Source organism: Vitis vinifera, chromosome 18 (genome assembly GCF_030704535.1).
Source record: "Vitis vinifera cultivar Pinot Noir 40024 chromosome 18, ASM3070453v1".
Lineage (NCBI taxonomy): Eukaryota > Viridiplantae > Streptophyta > Magnoliopsida > Vitales > Vitaceae > Vitis > Vitis vinifera.
In genome coordinates, this window is record NC_081822.1 from 1,118,007 (window position 1) to 1,136,112 (window position 18,106).

Below are 18,106 nucleotides of genomic sequence, written 5' to 3' on the forward strand. Positions count from 1 at the left end.
TCAAATTTTCTTATCTTTTTTCATATCAATAGGGATCGAGATCTTAATGTTTCCCTTAAATTTCATTGAAAATCGACGAAATTTCAATTCATAACTCATACTCAAAATAGTTTACCTAAATCTTTTATCAAACATCTTTAAATGATTGTTTGATCATTACTTTTAAGTATTCAACTACCTCTTTCTTCTTGAGGATATGTTATGTTCCATATTGGTGCCTTGCCTCATTTTTAGCTCTCTACTTACCTTGAATAGTTATTTTTATACCTTGTACTTGATCAATAACCAAATATTTCTCACTTACGAGTTTTTCGTTGGACTATCCATGTCTTCATTACTCCTTCTCAAAAAACTAAGATGGTTCCCTAAAGATGTCTTGAGATTTATATTGGTCTGATTATCCATACCCCCATTATATCTTATGGATAATATTTTTATGGTTCACTTTAAAGATTGTCATTTTGATGAAATAATTTTTCCACCATAAGGGGAAATGACATTAATCCTTAAAAAGCAATGACATTCATAACTAGTAAGAGTGGAGTACTATAACCTAATTTCAATTTACAGTGACACCATAGACTCAAATTGAAGGAAAAGATTTGAATTAGTGATGGAAAGGAAAACAAGGATATAGGCTTCCTTCAATAGGAAATAAGAAATAATTATTCTAACTAATATTTTATTCATATATATTATTTATAAATAATAATAAAAAATTAAACATGGATTAGGGAGCTAAAAAATCCTAATTATACTTGTTAAAGAGCATGATATATATAAGTCCAAATCTTGCAAGTTTAAATTGTTAGAAAAATTGATAGTTTAACATGACATTAGAGTTTGACAAGAGGTCATGGTAACATGATACCAAAATTTTGTTTGACAAGAGGTCATAATAATTCAACAATACTTAATTAATTCACTCTTTGATTCATGATTAAGGAAAAAACTACAAGAGAAACATCCTATTCATACATATTCATGATGTTAGAGTTTGACAAGAGGTCATGATAATTCAACAATACTTAATTAATTCACTCTTTTATTCATGATTAAGGAAGAGTCTACAAGAGAAAGACCATATTCATACATATATTAGAAAATTATAAACCAATACCATAAAGGTTTCAAGAGAACCTTGTACATCTATCGTCATATAATTTTGATATATAGTATAGATAATTATATCAAACTTATATTTGAGTCTCATCTATACTTGTTACAATCATCCATGCTTTTTTGAAATGTTGATATGTAAACCATTTCCAAATGTCAAAGCTGGAGATCGAGCTATCTGTCCTCCTTTGATCTTCGTCAACCTTTCCAAGTTGAGATTCCAAGCAGTCAATTTTATACTATTCATGTCATACATGAAATATATGCATCAAATTAAAATGAGAATATTACCTATAATTAGTGACCAAGACATGGAAAAATGTTGTCATTAGAACCTTAGTAAACTCTGCTCCTGCACATAATCTCGATCCACCTCCAAATGGTATGAAATTCTTCGCTACAACACCAACTCCCATATCCTTTTGAAAAGGAAAACAAAATAAATCAAAAATCATCATTATCATATTTTAGATATTGTCTGATTTTACCAAGTTGACTTTATAACTTTGAAACGTATGTACACATTTTAAAATAGTCATTTCACATCCTAAGCAATTTCATATTCTACACAAAGCTAAGATGGTGTTTTGATACATCTTCTATTTTTTTACAAGTAAAAAATAATGAGAACTTTATACAAATGGTAGAGACTTGCTTCAAAATATATATATAATTTTTAAAACTATTTAAAGGCAACTTCAAACTTTAAAAAATTTGCTAAATAAAATTATTTTTGGTTTCTAAAATCAGAAAACTAGAAAAGCATCCAAATGATACCTAAACACTTCATTAATTTTGTATATATATTATATACCTTCCATCGTTTTGGTTTGAAAGCAAGGGGATCATCCCCACAAATTGAAAATAAAAAGTAATATATACCTTCCACCGCGATGGATTGAAAGCAAGGGGATCAACAAAAGCATCAGGGCTTAGTTGAAGAGCTGCGGGAACAACCATGATTGTCCAGCCTGCTGGAATCGTATATCCTGCACATTTTATAAGATCCATTTAATTCAAATGCATGTGTATGCTTGGTAAAAATCATATAATATACAACTTTAAATCCATAAAATTTCATTTTTACACTTACCATTTACTTGAATGTCTTTTATTGCCCTTCTCAAAATCCCTGGAGCAACACTTGCTAACCTAAGAGCTTCATTGATAACCTACATTTTCACTTGGTCAAATAGTTTGCACAAATCTATGTGTACTCAAAAATTATCAACTTACTTGATGAGTAAAAGTCATTGACTTATATTCCTTCCATGAAATTCCAGAATTTGAATTTTCCCTATTTTTAAGGATTGCCTCATGCTCCTCCTGCAATATATATAATTAAATAAGAGGTTCGACTCCAATAGGCTTATCTATGAAAGCATGATAATAGAAAGATTGAAAGGTTGTTAAATAATTATCACTTACAATTAGTTCTTGCATTACTGAAGGGTTTTCTATGAGGAGCTTCACAGCTAAGGTTAGAGTAGCAGAAATTGTCTCAAAACTAGCAAGTAGAATCCCAAACATAACAAGAACGATGAAGTCATCTGATAAGAATTTTTCTTTCTTTATATCATCAACAATCTGATCAAGGAAATCTCCTTTACGACTTTCAGGTGAAACTTTTCTCTCTTTTAGTATATCACGGATCAACTTTATTACCTCCTTTTGGTTCTGAAATGTAATTTATATGGAATTAGTTAAACTAAATATATAAAAACGAAAATTATAACTTTAAAAGTTTTAGAGTTTGATGAAAAAGAGTTTTAGAATTACCTTGAGACATTTATGGAAAGTTGTACCCGGGATATTCAAAGGAAACGAAGCAACAGCTTGTATGATATTGGTAAATCTTTCACTAAAATTTTCTCCCATCTTCTTAATATCATAACTGAACAACTCATTTGCAGTAAAATCAAATATCATCTGTATAAAAACCATTAATCAAGTAAATATTAAGAAAAAGAAGTCGACGTACTTTTTATATCATAAAGTTTATTATTATCGATCTTTTTTGCTTAATTAGCTAGGTTTATATTATCACATAATCTTGCTAATAACTTCAATGAATATTTAATGAGTAATCTATTTTAACATAAAGTAATGCTATATTTTCATTATTTTTAATTATCTAAATTAAAAGTGATAATTAGATATGTTAAAAAATAGTTCATATATATTAAATATAAAAGTTTTGACATTCTATCATCACTTGCCACTTTTTCTATCCTCTTAATAAGGCGAGAGGTTATAAAAAAATCATGGTTATTGATGCGGATATTAATGATCGATATAACAAGAAGAGAGATCAGACAAGTGGTTGAATTAAAGCTTGATAAATTACCGATGAAACGCATGTTTTGAATTCCAAGGCAGGCAACTTGGACCAATCATGCAGCCTTGTACGTATCATATCTTCAGCCTTCGAAAGGAGTTTGTCTTTCAGGACCTCCGTACCAAAATGAGCCAACACCAAGTTCCTAAGATACTTGTGAACATAACCAGACGCAGCGGTAGACTGTGAAGCATCCTGACCCACAAGCCTTGCGAAGGAGTCCAAGTACCAGATCTCCACCAACCTCCCTTCTTGTTGGAATATATAGTAGTTGAAGTCTGGGTCCGATGACACCACTACCGGTCGTCCTACCAAGTTTGTACAAAACAATGGACCATATCTAAAACGCATAAAACAAAGAAATAATAAATTTGGTTAATAACCAGTACTAACACTATGCTATAGGTTTGAAGTAAAAACAAATTAGTCTTAATTGATTTGTATACTCGCCCACTTTTTCATCCTCTTCCTGATGAAACTCGAAACGTCCAACGACTTGCTTGGGATGAAAAACTGGATGGTCTCTCCAATGAGTGGGAATCCCATTGAACCTGGAGGGAGTTTGCCATTGCATTTAGGATTCCTCCATTTGTAAACCCAGTGAATTATGCTTGCTATAAACAAGCTTACAACGCACAACCAAACAGACCAGTACATGATCTTAATTAAGTTATAAGTGGAATAGAAAGTACGTAAAAAATTAAGTTTATATAGGAAAAAAGGATGGGTGCCTGTAATTGTCACCGACGCACTGAGAAGGCGCATTTCTCTACCGAATGATTCAAATATTATTTATTATCAGCCAAAGCGCAAGGAGAGGACCGCCACTCACCACGACTTTGAATAAATGAATGCTCTTACTGTCACAGAAAAAGAAAGGTGAGACTCAACATCACTAAAATCTCGAGGCTATCAAGCAGAGCCACCAATTTAGACTAAGATAGCGGTTGTTTTTTTGTTAAATAAAAAAATTCATCAGCTAAAATTCATGTTGATATCATTCAATATAATTAAATTAAATCTATTAATAATAAGTTCATTTTAATTATATTGATTTATTTTAATAAATTACTTTTAATTGAATAAAAGAAACTAAAAAAATAAATACCGCCATCGATAAGTCACTCAAAACAAATTTTCTAAAGGCTTGTTTGGAATTATTTTTTGTTTTTCAATTTACTCCATCATAATTTTTTGAAAGTTCAGGAGAGATATTTTTCTATTTTACAAATTAAAGTCTTTTTCAAATTATAAAATCATTTCAATAAATTATAAAGAAATTAATCATTATTAAGCTTAAAGAAATCATTATTGAGAATGTGTCTTCCTGATATTGATCATCACATGAAAAATTTAAGGTCCATTGGAAATTATTTCTTAGAATAGTTTTCGCTCTCCTAAAAAAGGAGGAAAACATGTTTATCAATTAGAAGATAGAAAATGATTTTTTATTTTTAAAATAAAAAATAGAGTGTTTTTAAATAATATATTTTAATTATTTTCACTTATTTTTTAAAATTTGTTCTAATCAATAATTATATAAATATGGAGAATGATTAAAAATAAAACATTATATATAAATTTTATTTTAAAAACATAAAAAAAAAATATATTAAAAATATTTCAAATTACTAAACAAATTTTTATTTTACAAAACAGCATAAAATAATTTTTAAAGTTGTTTTTTAAAACAATTTCCAAATTATAGCATAATCTTTTATTTTGCTTTCTTTGTGGATTTCTTTGTGGCATGGTGCATGGTGGAGGAGGCAGGAACTTCGCAAGTAAATTGGCCATTAATGTCAATCATAATTAAAAGGAGAAAAAATGGTGTGGCTTTGGTCTAATTTGGCTTTTCTAGAGGATGTTGACCATATATAAAGATTTTTTTGTGTATTCTCTTGCACTTTAATGCTAAGAAAATTACAGTAATTAAAATTCACATACTTATTCCTAGAGTGAAATATTCATCTTAATTTATGGTAGAAAACCATTGTAGCATTCCAACCATATGACCATATTCTCGCAATAATTCATATCATTCATTATTCTATTGATATACATAAAGTCCAACATAAGTTTTTGACTTGCTAACCTAAAGCCTAACATAAGTCTATCCAAAAATTTCAAGCGCTTTAAGCTCAAATCAACCTACAAGCTGATCCAAGATTAGTCTGAGTATTAAAACTCAAGATAAATCCATAAATATTATACATGAAATGAGATTTGAACCATTGGAAAAAAAATGAAAATTTGTCATTCTTATCATCAAACCAACTCTTGTGAAATTTTTATTTTTAAATATAACTATAGTTAGCGTATGATCAAGATTAGGCTTATTAAATCATTGGCACACCCTAGAGGCCTAACCAGGCTTACTTAGAGATGGCCTGAGCCTCACTTGAACCTTGACCAAGAGGATTCCAACATAAACCACTTCTATCATACATGTAATTATGTGTTTTGAACGATAGTAAAATAATTTCTAGAACATTTTAAATATTAGATGCAGAATATAAAAGTTTATTATTATTATTATTATTATTATTATTATTATTGCAAAATAGGATGGGTGTTTGGAATGATACTAAATAATTTCAAGAACATTTTAAATTTTATATACAAAAAATAAAGGTTCTAAGTTGGGTGGGAAATTTCACATATCAGGATCCCTCCCCATTTAGGTTTTTTTTCAAAATAATAATAATCATATAAAAAATAAATGTACTTTATAAATAAATAATCAAAACTTTCTACCCATTGTTTACTTTATTTGCTGACATGTGGAATTTTACATTTGATATCCAATGGCTAGTGGTCTCCAGGGAAATACAGTCCGCCATTTGTAGCTGTCTCTGAATGCTTAAAGTCTAGCTCTGATATTCAAACTGTTCACCCATTCTTTGTTTGCTTATCTTTTTTCCACAAGAAGAATATTAAAGCAAAGTAGAAAATCACACATATGTAATTGTCCTCCACTAGTTTTAAAGTGGGTCATAATTCAAAAGAGAAAAATATGGTATTGGCTTTTGACATAATTTGGCTCTTCTAGAGGATGTTGACCATATATAAAGATTCTTTTTTGTATTCTCTCGCACTATAATGCTAAGAAGACTAGAACCATTTAAAATGTCACATACTTATTCTTATTGGGAAATCTTCATCTTAATTTGTGGTAAAAGACCATCGAAGTATATCCTCGCAATAATTCATGCCATCCATTATTCTAACGATATTGATAATAATGATAGATGTATATTTGACTTATTGACCTAAAGACTAATATGAGATTTGAACCATTGGAAAAAATAAAAATTAATTTTTCGTTCTAACCATCAACCAATTCTTCTGAAATTTTTATTTGTTAATGTAACTATAGTTAACTTATGACCGAGCTTAGGGTTAGAGTTAATTTATTGGCACACCCTAAAGGCCTAACCAAATTTAGTTAGGGATGGCTTGAGCCTAACTTGAACCTTAACCAAGAGAGTTCTAGTATTAGCCACTTCTAGCGTTTGTATGTCTAATAACAATATTAGTTTTATAATAATATATATCATCCTTTATTTCATTTTTTTATTTTTCTATATTAATCTCAACTTTTAATATAGTTTCTCTTTGATTGTTCACATTCAAAATTTAATAATTCATCTCTTAACATTTTAAATTTTAAACTAAAATATGAAAGTACACAAAATTATGTGTTTGGAATGATACTAAATAAGGCAAGTACAGAAATTTCACATATAACCCCATCTCTCCCCATTTAGTTTTTTTAAAAGTAATTATATTACAAATAAATAAATAAATTCTTTTTATTTTATGTGTTAAAAAAGAAAATTAAAAAATTAAATTAATTTTTTTAATTTAATTATATACATAATCTAAATGAGATGAAGCAAGGCAATACCCAAATCCCGCATAAAACTTTATCTAGATTTCAAAAAAAGAAATGTTTGAACTCATCTTTCTTTCAAATCAATAGACGATATAAGAGAATACATGGCAAGATAACAATGGATATCCAAAAACTCTACTTCATCATCATTAATTTTCGATTACCCCCTTAAAACGTTGGACCATATATCATATTGTATTAAATAGCATACTAATAGTTTTACCCATTATATATATTTCATCATCATCACCATCATCGTTTTACACAAGTTGAATGATTTTTCATTTATTATATTGTTTTTGTTGACAAAACTTTTTAGTAGTCTTTAACACCATGTGATAAGTACAATACACACTAGACAATGGGGACACCAACAAATTTGATCATGCACATACTCCATGAATATGTTCTTTATAAATAATATGGCTAATTAAACCAATGGCCCAACAATTAATTTAATATTTTTCCTAAAACGAGCTAGAAGAAATAGGTATATACATGACTTTAAGTGATGTTTATTTTTTTTAACTTTTTGTTGAAAGTAATTTGCTTTTATATTTCAAATCATTTATTTTTTAATTATTTTATTGACTTATTATCTATTTCTTAACATTTTTAATTAAATAAAAAATTAAAATAATTAACCTTTTTAATACTAAAAATAAATCATTGTTACTAAAGTAAACTTATTGGTTTTTTTATTACTTAATATTTAACATTATTAAAAATTATTTATTTTTAAGTCTTATTTAGAATTAAGTCAAAAAGACAAATGCGACCTAATGTTTTTTATTAGAAAATTTTTTAAATAACAAATCTGTAAGGGATAAAAAAAGTTGCTTAATGAGCTGGAAGACACTTCGAACCCGGGCTTGAACCTGATTGACTGATGATTGGACCATTGAATCGATGAACCGGCCGGCCGGTTCTGGGTTGGCAAGCGGCAAGCCCATACGTTAGGCTGGGCCTTCATGGGCTAAAATGTTGCCTTTTTTGCAAAATTTTGAAGTCCATTGGGCTGGGTCTCCATGGGCTGCCTTAGGCAAACTTTTAAAGCCATCTTCATCTTTCTCCCGTCCGATCTGTGATGGATGGTTGATGATTTAAAGGAAAATCCATATTTAAATATGATGGATGACTGATGATTTGTCTTAGACTTTAAATTGAAGGAATGAGGAAGACACCACCAAGCAACTAATGCTATATGCTTAAATCTGTAAAATAACATAATTTATTTCAAAAAAAAATTGTAATAATAAATATATGTATATATATATATGATATGTAAATTAATATAATATTTTTAAAACTTATCGAATAATTTTAAATTAAGTAAGAGATTTTTTTTTCAATTTCAATTTATATTTTCATATTTAAATATTATACTTATTTTATTTAATAGAACTTAAAATTTTAATACATTTATATTTATTCATGATTAATTTGATAATACTAATGATGAAAAATATATAAATATATATAATAAATATTTTTAATTTTTAATAATATTAAAATAATATATTTATAATGTCAGCAAATTACGATTGAACCATTGAACGGGGAACATTAATTTTTTCAGTTCAATCATTACCTTTTCAAAACATTCTTAAAAACTATTTGAAATAGAAAGATTAAAAAAAATTCACTTGTATTTTCTTCTATTTTTCTCTTTTATCTTCTGGCATTATAATTTGATATTAAAGAAAATTTTTAAAATAGTAAACAAAACCCAATTTAAATTATTAAAATGAGAAACTTTAATTATTTGGGAAGGCACTCTCATCATTCTGGAATTAGAATTGGCAGGATGCCAGAAGACAAAATACTTGCCCTTGAGTCTGATCTGAAAAATCTTCAGAGTCTCCCATTTTAAATATGGAATGATTTTGAACCGTTGGATGAAATATTATGACCGTTGGAGACGCTCCTTAAATTCAAACCAACGTCCATCTCCCATCATTAAAAAAAAACCCCTAGAAAAAGAATTGAAAAAGGTCAAAAAGAAAAAACGGATAAAGAAACATTGTAGCCTTACGCATTTCAAAAATCGCAGAGGGATTTCTCTCTTCTTTAAGATTCTTTCTCTTTGATCTTGGTTTTTGAGTTTATTTTTTTCAGTTTTATTTGAAGTCCTAAAATGTCGAAGATGCGATCGAATGGCAAACCGCCGCTGGGTAACTCTCCGATCCAGCTTCGTTCTCGCAGGGTCCTGCGATCCAGTGCAACCACCATCCAGACTCCACCAGGTGGGATCCTAACTTTTTTTTTTCTCACTCTCTCAAATCCATGGATTTCAGTTGAGACTGTTGGAGTTTTTCTGAAATTTGTTGATTTTCAACAGGTTCTTTGACGAAAACCCTGAATCGCACTCAGGTGATTGAAGAATCTGGGCTTCGACCTGAATACCTCACGATTTCATGCGAATTGCAAGCCTTAGCGAAGATAGTACGAAACGAACTAGGAAACGGAAGTTCAGAAAACGTGGGGTTCCCTAATACTTTCGGTGCTAATTCAAGTCCTCTGTTCGAAAGAGGTAGGTTCTACGATGAGTACAGTGCAAGAAGGAACGAAAGACTGAAGAGAAAGAAGGGCGAAACTGGAGACGTAGGGAAAACTCCGTACAAACTCGGCGTCACCGTGGAACCCTCGAAAAGAAGGGACACGAAGAAATTTGAGAGCCTGAGGAAATCAGTCCCTGCTGCTTTATCCGTGGATCGAAGCGAGAATCCAAGGTATTTGCTGAGAAGCAGCACCAAAGAAAACAAGAAACCTCCAATGCCGTTCAACGTGGAGAAGTCTGCTGTCGCCGGAGATCGGAAAATCGGAGCTCGAAGAGTCCGGAAAGTCTGAAAGCTGAGAAATGGATCTCACACAATTTGTTTTTGGTTTCTCAGATCTCAGAAGGTGTTTGAAGGTTGCCTCCAGTTAGGTTTTGCATCTCTCTACAGTTCAGTCTGAGACTGATTTCAGTGGTTTTACATTTTGTGGAGAAAAACTTATGATTAGTTGATTGAATTTAGACAAAAACATGAAAATCAATCATTAGGATTTATTTTGTCTCTTTGCTTTTTTGGTACATATGATCTTTTTGCTTAGTAAGTGAATTATCTTCTTTTAAAACATATTATAAATGCTAGAAATAGTTAAAAGGCATTTATCTCCAAAATGAGTTCCTCTTCAAAAGGCGATAATTATTTTATTTCTTTTAATCAATTAATTATTTTGTTTAATATGTGAAATTTGAAATTTGAAATTACCAAAAAGGGTTCTTTATTTTTCATATAATTCAAACTCTTCTTTCATCAAACTTATTCCAGATACAAGATCTGCTTGTAATGGAAAATGGTTATTGGGTATCATGCCAAACTCAAAATCTTTGAGTAGTATAAAGTAATAGATAAAACATGCTTTTACTTTATGATCAGGGATTAGACTATAACTAAATTAATACTAATTTGGTATGTATCAAAAAGGATGATCAAATTAAACTATACTAATTTGAATCCTATTATTTTCCCTTTGTTTTTCTTTATACCCCATACATATTCTTTATTGCTTGATATCATTATTATATACTTGATCCTATTATATTGTACTTTAATCTCTTGTTCATTTATATTTTGATGTCATTTATATATATATATATATATATCTCTTTCGTTCAATTTATCATATTTTGAATAATTTAGATTTGAATTCCAATAAATACAAATGAAAATTTTATATTTTTTTCTATGGTTAAATTATATGACATTTTCTTGATATGATTGTCAAAAACTGTGTTTTTAATATGGTACTAAAAACTCTAGGATTAAATACATTTTCCCTCTTCAATCTTCAACATGTTTTACACTTTGTTCTCTCACAACACTTCACCTAAATTTGTTAAAAACAACACTTTGTCCCCTTGTTCTCTCACAACACTTTACCTGAACTTGTTAAAGACTACACTTGGTCCCAGATTAGAAATATTTCATAAAATTATAAAATTATAAAAAGAATCACTTTTTTCCACACTCTAGTTTGAGCACTAATTTAAACTTAGAACCAACTTTGAATTAACAACCTTCAAGTGAAATTTTCCAAATGCCTTTAAAATATCATAACTACCCATTTTAAATTTTTATTTAAGATAAATGTTCTTGTGACCATTTGTGATTTTTGCATGTTGTTACATAATATAATAGCTTTGAACTTAGATTTGTTTCTTCACCTAATAACTTATTTATTGGCTTTTTAATAAGTTTAAGGACAAAGTATCTCTTTAACAAATTTTTTAGGGGCAAATATTTAACTTTAGAACGTGAGAAAGCAAAGTATAAAACAAGGTAAAGTGTATTTATATATATATACGGTACCAAGAAAATAAATGACCCAATTGACACATTCAATTCATGCAGTCCATCATCGAGCATTCATAACCCATCAAGTTATCGTGATCGTGATCATGATCACCATGATGATCGGTTCAAGGCAAAAGTTCCATAGCCAAAAGTCCATCATGGTCCATGGACAGCGAGATTACATCACTAGGGAGGAAAAGGAATTACAACCTCATAAACATTTGAAATGTTGTTACAAAATGGCCAAAACTCAGTGTCGACTAAAAAACCAGATCTGTGAACAGGGGTTTTCAATTATAGTAGAAAAGAAAAGAAAAATAAGGCTGATGATAGGAATGTTCATTGCAAACTTGACTGAGAACCGAGATTGGCTCATATAATTGGAGACTAAGAATTCACTACAAAAACAAATGAATAATGCACAAAGGGGACAAAAATAGTTTAGCTGGTAATAATCTTCTGTGGAACTTTATGTTGTGACCAAAAGATATGCAAGGCCTTTCAAATATCCCACGATTTCAGATCCTCCAAGCTTTGAACTTCCAAATAATCTATCAACAAAAGTAATTGGAACCTGTCCACATGCGTAAAACCCCGAGTCAAATGAGAAGACTTAAGGATCAATATTTTGCAGATCCAATCCACATATCTAAAATGGAAAAATAGTATACAAGAGCATAGTAACATCAACAAACAAATGGGCAAATTTGGATATAAATCTACAGAAGCAGGGTAGAGGATGTGTGTAGCAACATAAATGTAAATTAGGGTTTACTTCCTCCTATACATTTACATGGTTCAAGAACGAGAACTGAGTTAGTGTAAGGAAACATGAATGAAAAAATAGAGAACTTTGGATATCTACAAAAGGTTTAAGCAGAAGAAAGTTGCGAGCAAAAATTTTAGATCAAATTCAGTAATATCAACTACAATTAAAAGGGATCTTCCTAATGACTCCCAAAAAGGCAGGATTCCAAAATAATGATCACAAAGATGAAAAGAGGAAAGGGAAACAAAGTCGAATGAAAAAAAATCATTTAAACAAAGAGAAAATACCAACTGTCAAACCATGTTTTGGATAATTTGCTATTTAGAAAAAAATAAAAATTTGACTTTGAATATCAGAACTATCATAGATTCACATACATCATCAAGAGTGGAAGAAACTGTAAAAAAAGGAACAGGGAATTAAGTAAAGATTCAGAGCTCAAAAGTTTAGATGATTTGAGGTGGTGTCTAAGAGTAAGAGGGTCTTTGTTTTTTTAGCATTTTATTGAAAGCAATTTGCTTTCAGGCTTTAAGTTGTTTGTTTTTCTATTTTTTCATAACTTATTATAATTTTTATCTAAATAGAAAAAGTAGTATATTGATTTTTCTTTACTTTTTAATGTTAAATAAAAATAAAATATTACAAAAATAAATAATTTAATACTTAACAGTATTAAGTACTACTTAGTTTTAAATTCTATTTAAAATTAAGTAAAACAAACACCACCTAAGTTTCTTGCTTAGGATTTCAATGATCAAAGAAATATACGTTCACACACGCACAATCAAAAATGATTCAAGGTTGTAAACTTCAATTCTTAATCAAAACTCCAATAAGACAAAAATAGATCTCTACCTCTTCAATATGGTAGCCTTTTCTGGAAGCCCGAACAATGATTTCCATTTGGAAGACATATCCCTTACTGACACATGAGCTGATGACTTCTTCAAGCACAGATTTCTTATAAAGCCTTCAAAACAACCAAGAAATTCAATTATAAAATCATTGTAGTTTGAAAAAGGTATTAGCATACTACTACAAATTAATTCACATACCGGAAAGATCCAGTCAAGTCTGATACGCCAGGCCATAGAAGTGTTTGCGCAAGAACATTGGCCCCCCTACTGGTTAGTTTGCGCATAAGATTCCATCCATGCACACCCCCACCTTTAACATAACGCGTCCCAGTTACTATACTTGCACCAGTTTCCAACTGTTTCCTAATAAATAGTTACAGAAAAAGAATTCACACATGGGTATCCAAGCATCCTAACCCATTACTAAAAAATTCAAAGAGAAAAATCGACTAGAACATTTCTTACTTGATAAAGCTTGGCAAATATTTTGGCTGTAAAACAAGAACAAAGCATCAGACAATGGAAGCTTGTAGCATATGCAAAACGGCAATAAGTTTTATTACGAATGTGGTTCATAAGCTGATTAGGCAAATGTACTATCATTGCATCCTGGATTTGATATCCAAACCAGAAGGAAGGCCTCCAAAAATTGAATTGGACAAACCACGGGGATCTACAGCAATTCCAGACATTTCTTATGATCAAATCTATGAACTCCTTTTTTTTTTTATCTTTCAAATAAGACTATAAACTCTGATTTACATCTTTGACAATTTTTCTGTCAATTTGAAGAAAATTTTTAGATGATTAGTTCCCCAGCTAACCTAGATTTTCTCCTGAGGGGATTGTTTCACCATGATCCAATCCCAAATCTTCAACATTGTCCCATATTACCATCCAAACCATATGAAAAACACTTACATGGTGTGATAGATCAGCATCCATGATTACAACAAAGTTTCCAGATGCATGCTTCAAGCCGTGAGAGTAGGCCGTCCCTGAAATCAAGTCTCCATCAAGGACCAGTTCCTTGTTTTTATTTCAAACAGAAAGCATAATCACATACCTAATCCAAGCTTCTTAGGTCTTGCTCTTAATAGCTGCATTATAAGAAAGCCAAAATTATGGATGGTTATGACAAATCAAAAAACGAAGCGGAAACACTATACTGCCCTAAATGCAGTCCAATTTCCAAATATTATGGCACATACAATGCGGTCTTCACCATACACTTGCTGCAGTTGTTTCACAATTTCTTGAGTCCCATCTGGACTCCCATCATCAACAATAATTATTTCAAAGTCGACATCCCTAAACCACACAAAGAAAAAGTTGCATCATATTCTGCTTTCTTACATGATTAAATAAACACATTCATAGTCCAAGTTCTACATATAATAATTGTACCTATTACCAGCACAATGTCAAACATAGCATACATACAACAGGTAGGATCACCATTGAGCAAGATCTAGGGTCTGGAAGAAAAATACCAGTTTTAGCAAGGACCAACCCAAATATACAGAAAAAACAGGGAATCAACCAAAACTTATATCTCACTGGTTTCAGCATTATCTCACCCAGTATAAAAATGCACTATTTTTTCGAATCCCTGTGGAGACTACAGTGTTTCTTCATCGAAATTTCATGATATTCTCTACTTTACAGTTGGACTTAATTGCATTTACCGCACCAGGCCCTGTCCTCCCAGGATTTTCTTTCCCAAGCAATTACACAGCGCATAGATTTTGATTTCAGGAAATCTTATGGACTCCAAACTTAAGCCACTTCTCATACAATTGATTCATGTTTCCATGGATTTCATAATTCAAAACTCAATTTCCAAACCACAGCCAAGGCCCAACACAACAAAAAAAAAAAGGGTAGAAAACCACAAACAAAAACAAAAACAGAATAAGAAAATTAATCAAATATAAGATCAAAAAAGGAGGAAAAAAACACGACAATTTTCTGTTTGGTTGCCGAGTAAAGTTAGCACAATAAAACGAAATTGAAATTTGGAATCTTACATGTTCCTTTTCTTCATTTTTAGATACCCGATAAATTAAAAACCTCGGGTGGAAAGCGTAAGATTTAAAGTTTTCCCAAAAACCAAACTACGGGCAGAATTATCGGAAATAAAAAAAAATTGAACGAACTCAGCGATCAAAGACAGGGAATAAAGAATACCGGAGATGCTTGAAGATGAGGAAGACGATAAGAGCGATGTTCAGACGCTCGTTGTAGGTTGGGACTATTATGCTATACTTGTTCCCGCCATTCTTATGCTGCTCCTCCATCTACGCTCCACTTTCAGATCAAAACCTCGGTTCCGATCCTCTCTTTCACTGCTTTTCTTCACCTGCTTTCTTGACTTCTCCGCTAAGACTAGGGCTCCAAGCCCAAACTGGTATCGTTGGGTTGGGCTGGGCCTTGCTTAGACCCATACAATAAATGTGGGCTCAGTAATGTTGCTTACAAGCAACGGACGTTTTTAAAATAATTTTGGCTTCAGTATCGTTGGGTCATGGGTGTGGCTGCATTTTTTAAAAATAATTTTCGATAAAATAATTATTTTTAAAAATAAAATTTTAATAGGAACATAAATATAAAAAAACAATTGAGAACTATGAGCTGGTTTTCCCCTATTTTCTAATACTTGTTTTTAAGTAATTATTTTTAAATTAAAGAATAAAAAGTTTTTTTTTGTATTATTTTTTTTAAAGTAGTGTTTGACTATAATAAAATCATAAATTACATTTTTATTGGAAAATTATACTATATATATTAACAACTTCATAAAAGTATAATTAAATTTTTATTAAAAATAATAATAATAATAATAATAATAATAATAGTATATAATATTTTATTTAAATAGACTTCTAAATTAACAAAATTTAATTTTTAATATGTATATAAACTAAATTTTTAATTATATGCATATATTTAATACTCAATTATAACTAATAGAATATCATTTTCTCAAAGATTAGAGATATGATTAGTACCATTTTTGTCTATGATATATTGATCAAGGGGTGCTTCTTCTCGTATGTGAGGTGCCCCCTAAATTTAATTGATGGTCATATTTTTTTACCAAAAGATTACATTATTTTAGTATATATTATAAAAATATAAATACTAACATCTTATTAAAAGGCCAGTTGATTTTAAAAAATAATAATTAATAATATTTTTATTTTAAATTATTTTTTAAATGAATGAACTTTTTTAATATGTAAATAAACGAAAGTTTTTTCATTATATATATATATATATATATATATTTTGGTACTCAGTAGAGCATTTTGAACTAATTTCGATTTAATTTATAATTACTTGGGTCATTTACTTAAATTTCATATTATCATTAAAAGTCAAAAGAATCACTTCATTTAGTCTATTATTTATAGTATATTTTCAAATTATTTTTAAAAATATTAAACTCATTAATAAATTCAACCCATTAAATTTTATTTGATTTAAAGTTTATTTATTTAATATAAAAATTCATTAAAATATAATTATATACTAAAGATAAATAATATAGTCATTTTGTACCAATTTTGATCATTAAATACAAATAGTCATTGGTTTGTTTTTTGAGTTGGAAATTATTTTTTAAAAATCAATAAACTTGTTAATGAATCCAATATATTAAGTTTTGTTTGATTTAATGCCTATTTATGTAGCAAGAATTTTAATTTTTATTTTAAAAATGGTTCTAAAACAATAGAATCATTTTAAAACAAATTTTATCTCTCGTGGTATTAATTAGGTCACTATTGAGTTTCAAATTATTATTATTTTTTAAATTAGTAAATCATATCTATCAAGTGTAGTTTAATTTAGAATTTAATGGTGGGAAATTTTTTTAAGAAATTAAAGGAAATAAAATATATATTATTAAGAAATAAATATATCACATTTAAAGAATTTTTTGAGAATGAAAACAGAAAGATATAATTATATATAGGGAGAATTATGTTTTGGGGGTAGATGGGCCCCCAAATTAACAAAAGGTCCATGTAACTCTTCAAATTGAGCCCAAGACCCAATGAAAGTATGGAAATTGAGTTGAAGGATATCATTCTTCAGTATTTTCAAAAATGCCCTTTGTTGATTTTGAGAAAAAAAATTAATATTTTTGAAAAATATTTTTATTTAATTTAACATTTTTTATTTTATTTAATATTTTTTTAAAAATACTTTTATGTAATTTAATATTTTTTAAAATACTTTTACTTAATTTAATATTTTTTTAAAATAAATTTATTTAATTTAATTTTTTTTATAAAAAATTTAATTTAATTTAATATTTAAAAAAAAATTAATTTAATATTTTTAAAATACTTTAATTTAATTTAATATTTTTGAAAAAAAAATATTTAATTTAATATTTTTGAAAACTACTTTTATTTAATTTAGTATTTTTGAAAAAAAATTATTGAAAAAAAATTATTTAACTTAATTTTATAAAATATTTTATATGTGTTTTTAAAGGGTATATTTGTCTGTTACTATTTCATATCCTTCAATTCAATTTGAAGACTTATATGGACCTTTTGTTAATTTTGAGACCATCTACCCCAAAAGATAATTCTCCCATATATATATATTATATTTTTTAAATTTAAGATCTAAATTTCGACCCACACATTCATGATTCAACACTTGGATACTGAACCTGGCCCAAAAACAATTCAAAGAATAATTTTTTCAGTGAGGAAAAGTGACACCCAACTGACCCAAGTAACAGGCCTACATTGGACTGGGAGA

General features: G+C 29.2%; 3 protein-coding genes across 3 annotated transcripts; 1 reads left to right on the forward strand and 2 right to left on the reverse strand.

Moving 5' to 3' along the window:
• Positions 1-1,028: 1,028 nt before the first annotated feature.
• LOC100252239 (cucurbitadienol 11-hydroxylase) lies at positions 1,029-4,208 on the reverse strand. Its single transcript, XM_002284808.5, has 9 exons — positions 3,912-4,208; positions 3,467-3,797; positions 2,899-3,048; positions 2,548-2,796; positions 2,356-2,445; positions 2,213-2,291; positions 2,002-2,108; positions 1,411-1,538; positions 1,029-1,322 (listed from the first exon to the last, which is right to left on the reverse strand). Exons 1-9 carry the CDS (start codon positions 4,112-4,114, stop codon positions 1,229-1,231), a joined length of 1,431 nt encoding a protein of 476 aa, XP_002284844.1. The 5' UTR covers positions 4,115-4,208; the 3' UTR covers positions 1,029-1,228.
• Positions 4,209-9,306: 5,098 nt separating this feature from the next.
• LOC100264304 (uncharacterized) lies at positions 9,307-10,416 on the forward strand. Its single transcript, XM_002285898.4, has 2 exons — positions 9,307-9,601; positions 9,697-10,416. The coding sequence occupies exons 1-2, from the start codon at positions 9,493-9,495 to the stop codon at positions 10,203-10,205; spliced, it is 618 nt and encodes a 205-aa protein (XP_002285934.1). The 5' UTR covers positions 9,307-9,492; the 3' UTR covers positions 10,206-10,416.
• Positions 10,417-11,815: 1,399 nt separating this feature from the next.
• Positions 11,816-15,700, reverse strand: LOC100242020 (dolichol-phosphate mannosyltransferase subunit 1). Its single transcript, XM_002285897.5, has 8 exons — positions 15,515-15,700; positions 14,536-14,635; positions 14,391-14,424; positions 14,246-14,322; positions 13,790-13,815; positions 13,523-13,687; positions 13,323-13,437; positions 11,816-12,272 (listed from the first exon to the last, which is right to left on the reverse strand). Exons 1-8 carry the CDS (start codon positions 15,622-15,624, stop codon positions 12,168-12,170), a joined length of 732 nt encoding a protein of 243 aa, XP_002285933.1. The 5' UTR covers positions 15,625-15,700; the 3' UTR covers positions 11,816-12,167.
• Between the last annotated feature and the right edge of the window lie 2,406 nt (positions 15,701-18,106).

Excerpts from the sequence above, each read along its gene's own strand:
- LOC100252239 (XM_002284808.5), bottom strand. The coding sequence starts at position 4,114 with ATGTACTGGTCTGTTTGGTTGTGCGTTGTAAGCTTGTTTATAGCAAGC. Across the intron at positions 2,797-2,898 it reads CTTTCCATAAATGTCTCAAG|AACCAAAAGGAGGTAATAAA; the intron begins GTAATTCTAAAA and ends ATTACATTTCAG. Across the intron at positions 1,323-1,410 it reads GTCTTGGTCACTAATTATAG|GTTGACGAAGATCAAAGGAG; the intron begins GTAATATTCTCA and ends CAACTTGGAAAG.
- LOC100264304 (XM_002285898.4), top strand. The coding sequence starts at position 9,493 with ATGTCGAAGATGCGATCGAATGGCAAACCGCCGCTGGGTAACTCTCCG. Across the intron at positions 9,602-9,696 it reads CACCATCCAGACTCCACCAG|GTTCTTTGACGAAAACCCTG; the intron begins GTGGGATCCTAA and ends GATTTTCAACAG.
- LOC100242020 (XM_002285897.5), bottom strand. The coding sequence starts at position 15,624 with ATGGAGGAGCAGCATAAGAATGGCGGGAACAAGTATAGCATAATAGTC. Across the intron at positions 13,816-14,245 it reads ATGCTGATCTATCACACCAT|CCAAAATATTTGCCAAGCTT; the intron begins GTAAGTGTTTTT and ends CTTGTTTTACAG. Across the intron at positions 13,438-13,522 it reads GACTTGACTGGATCTTTCCG|GCTTTATAAGAAATCTGTGC; the intron begins GTATGTGAATTA and ends GTTGTTTTGAAG.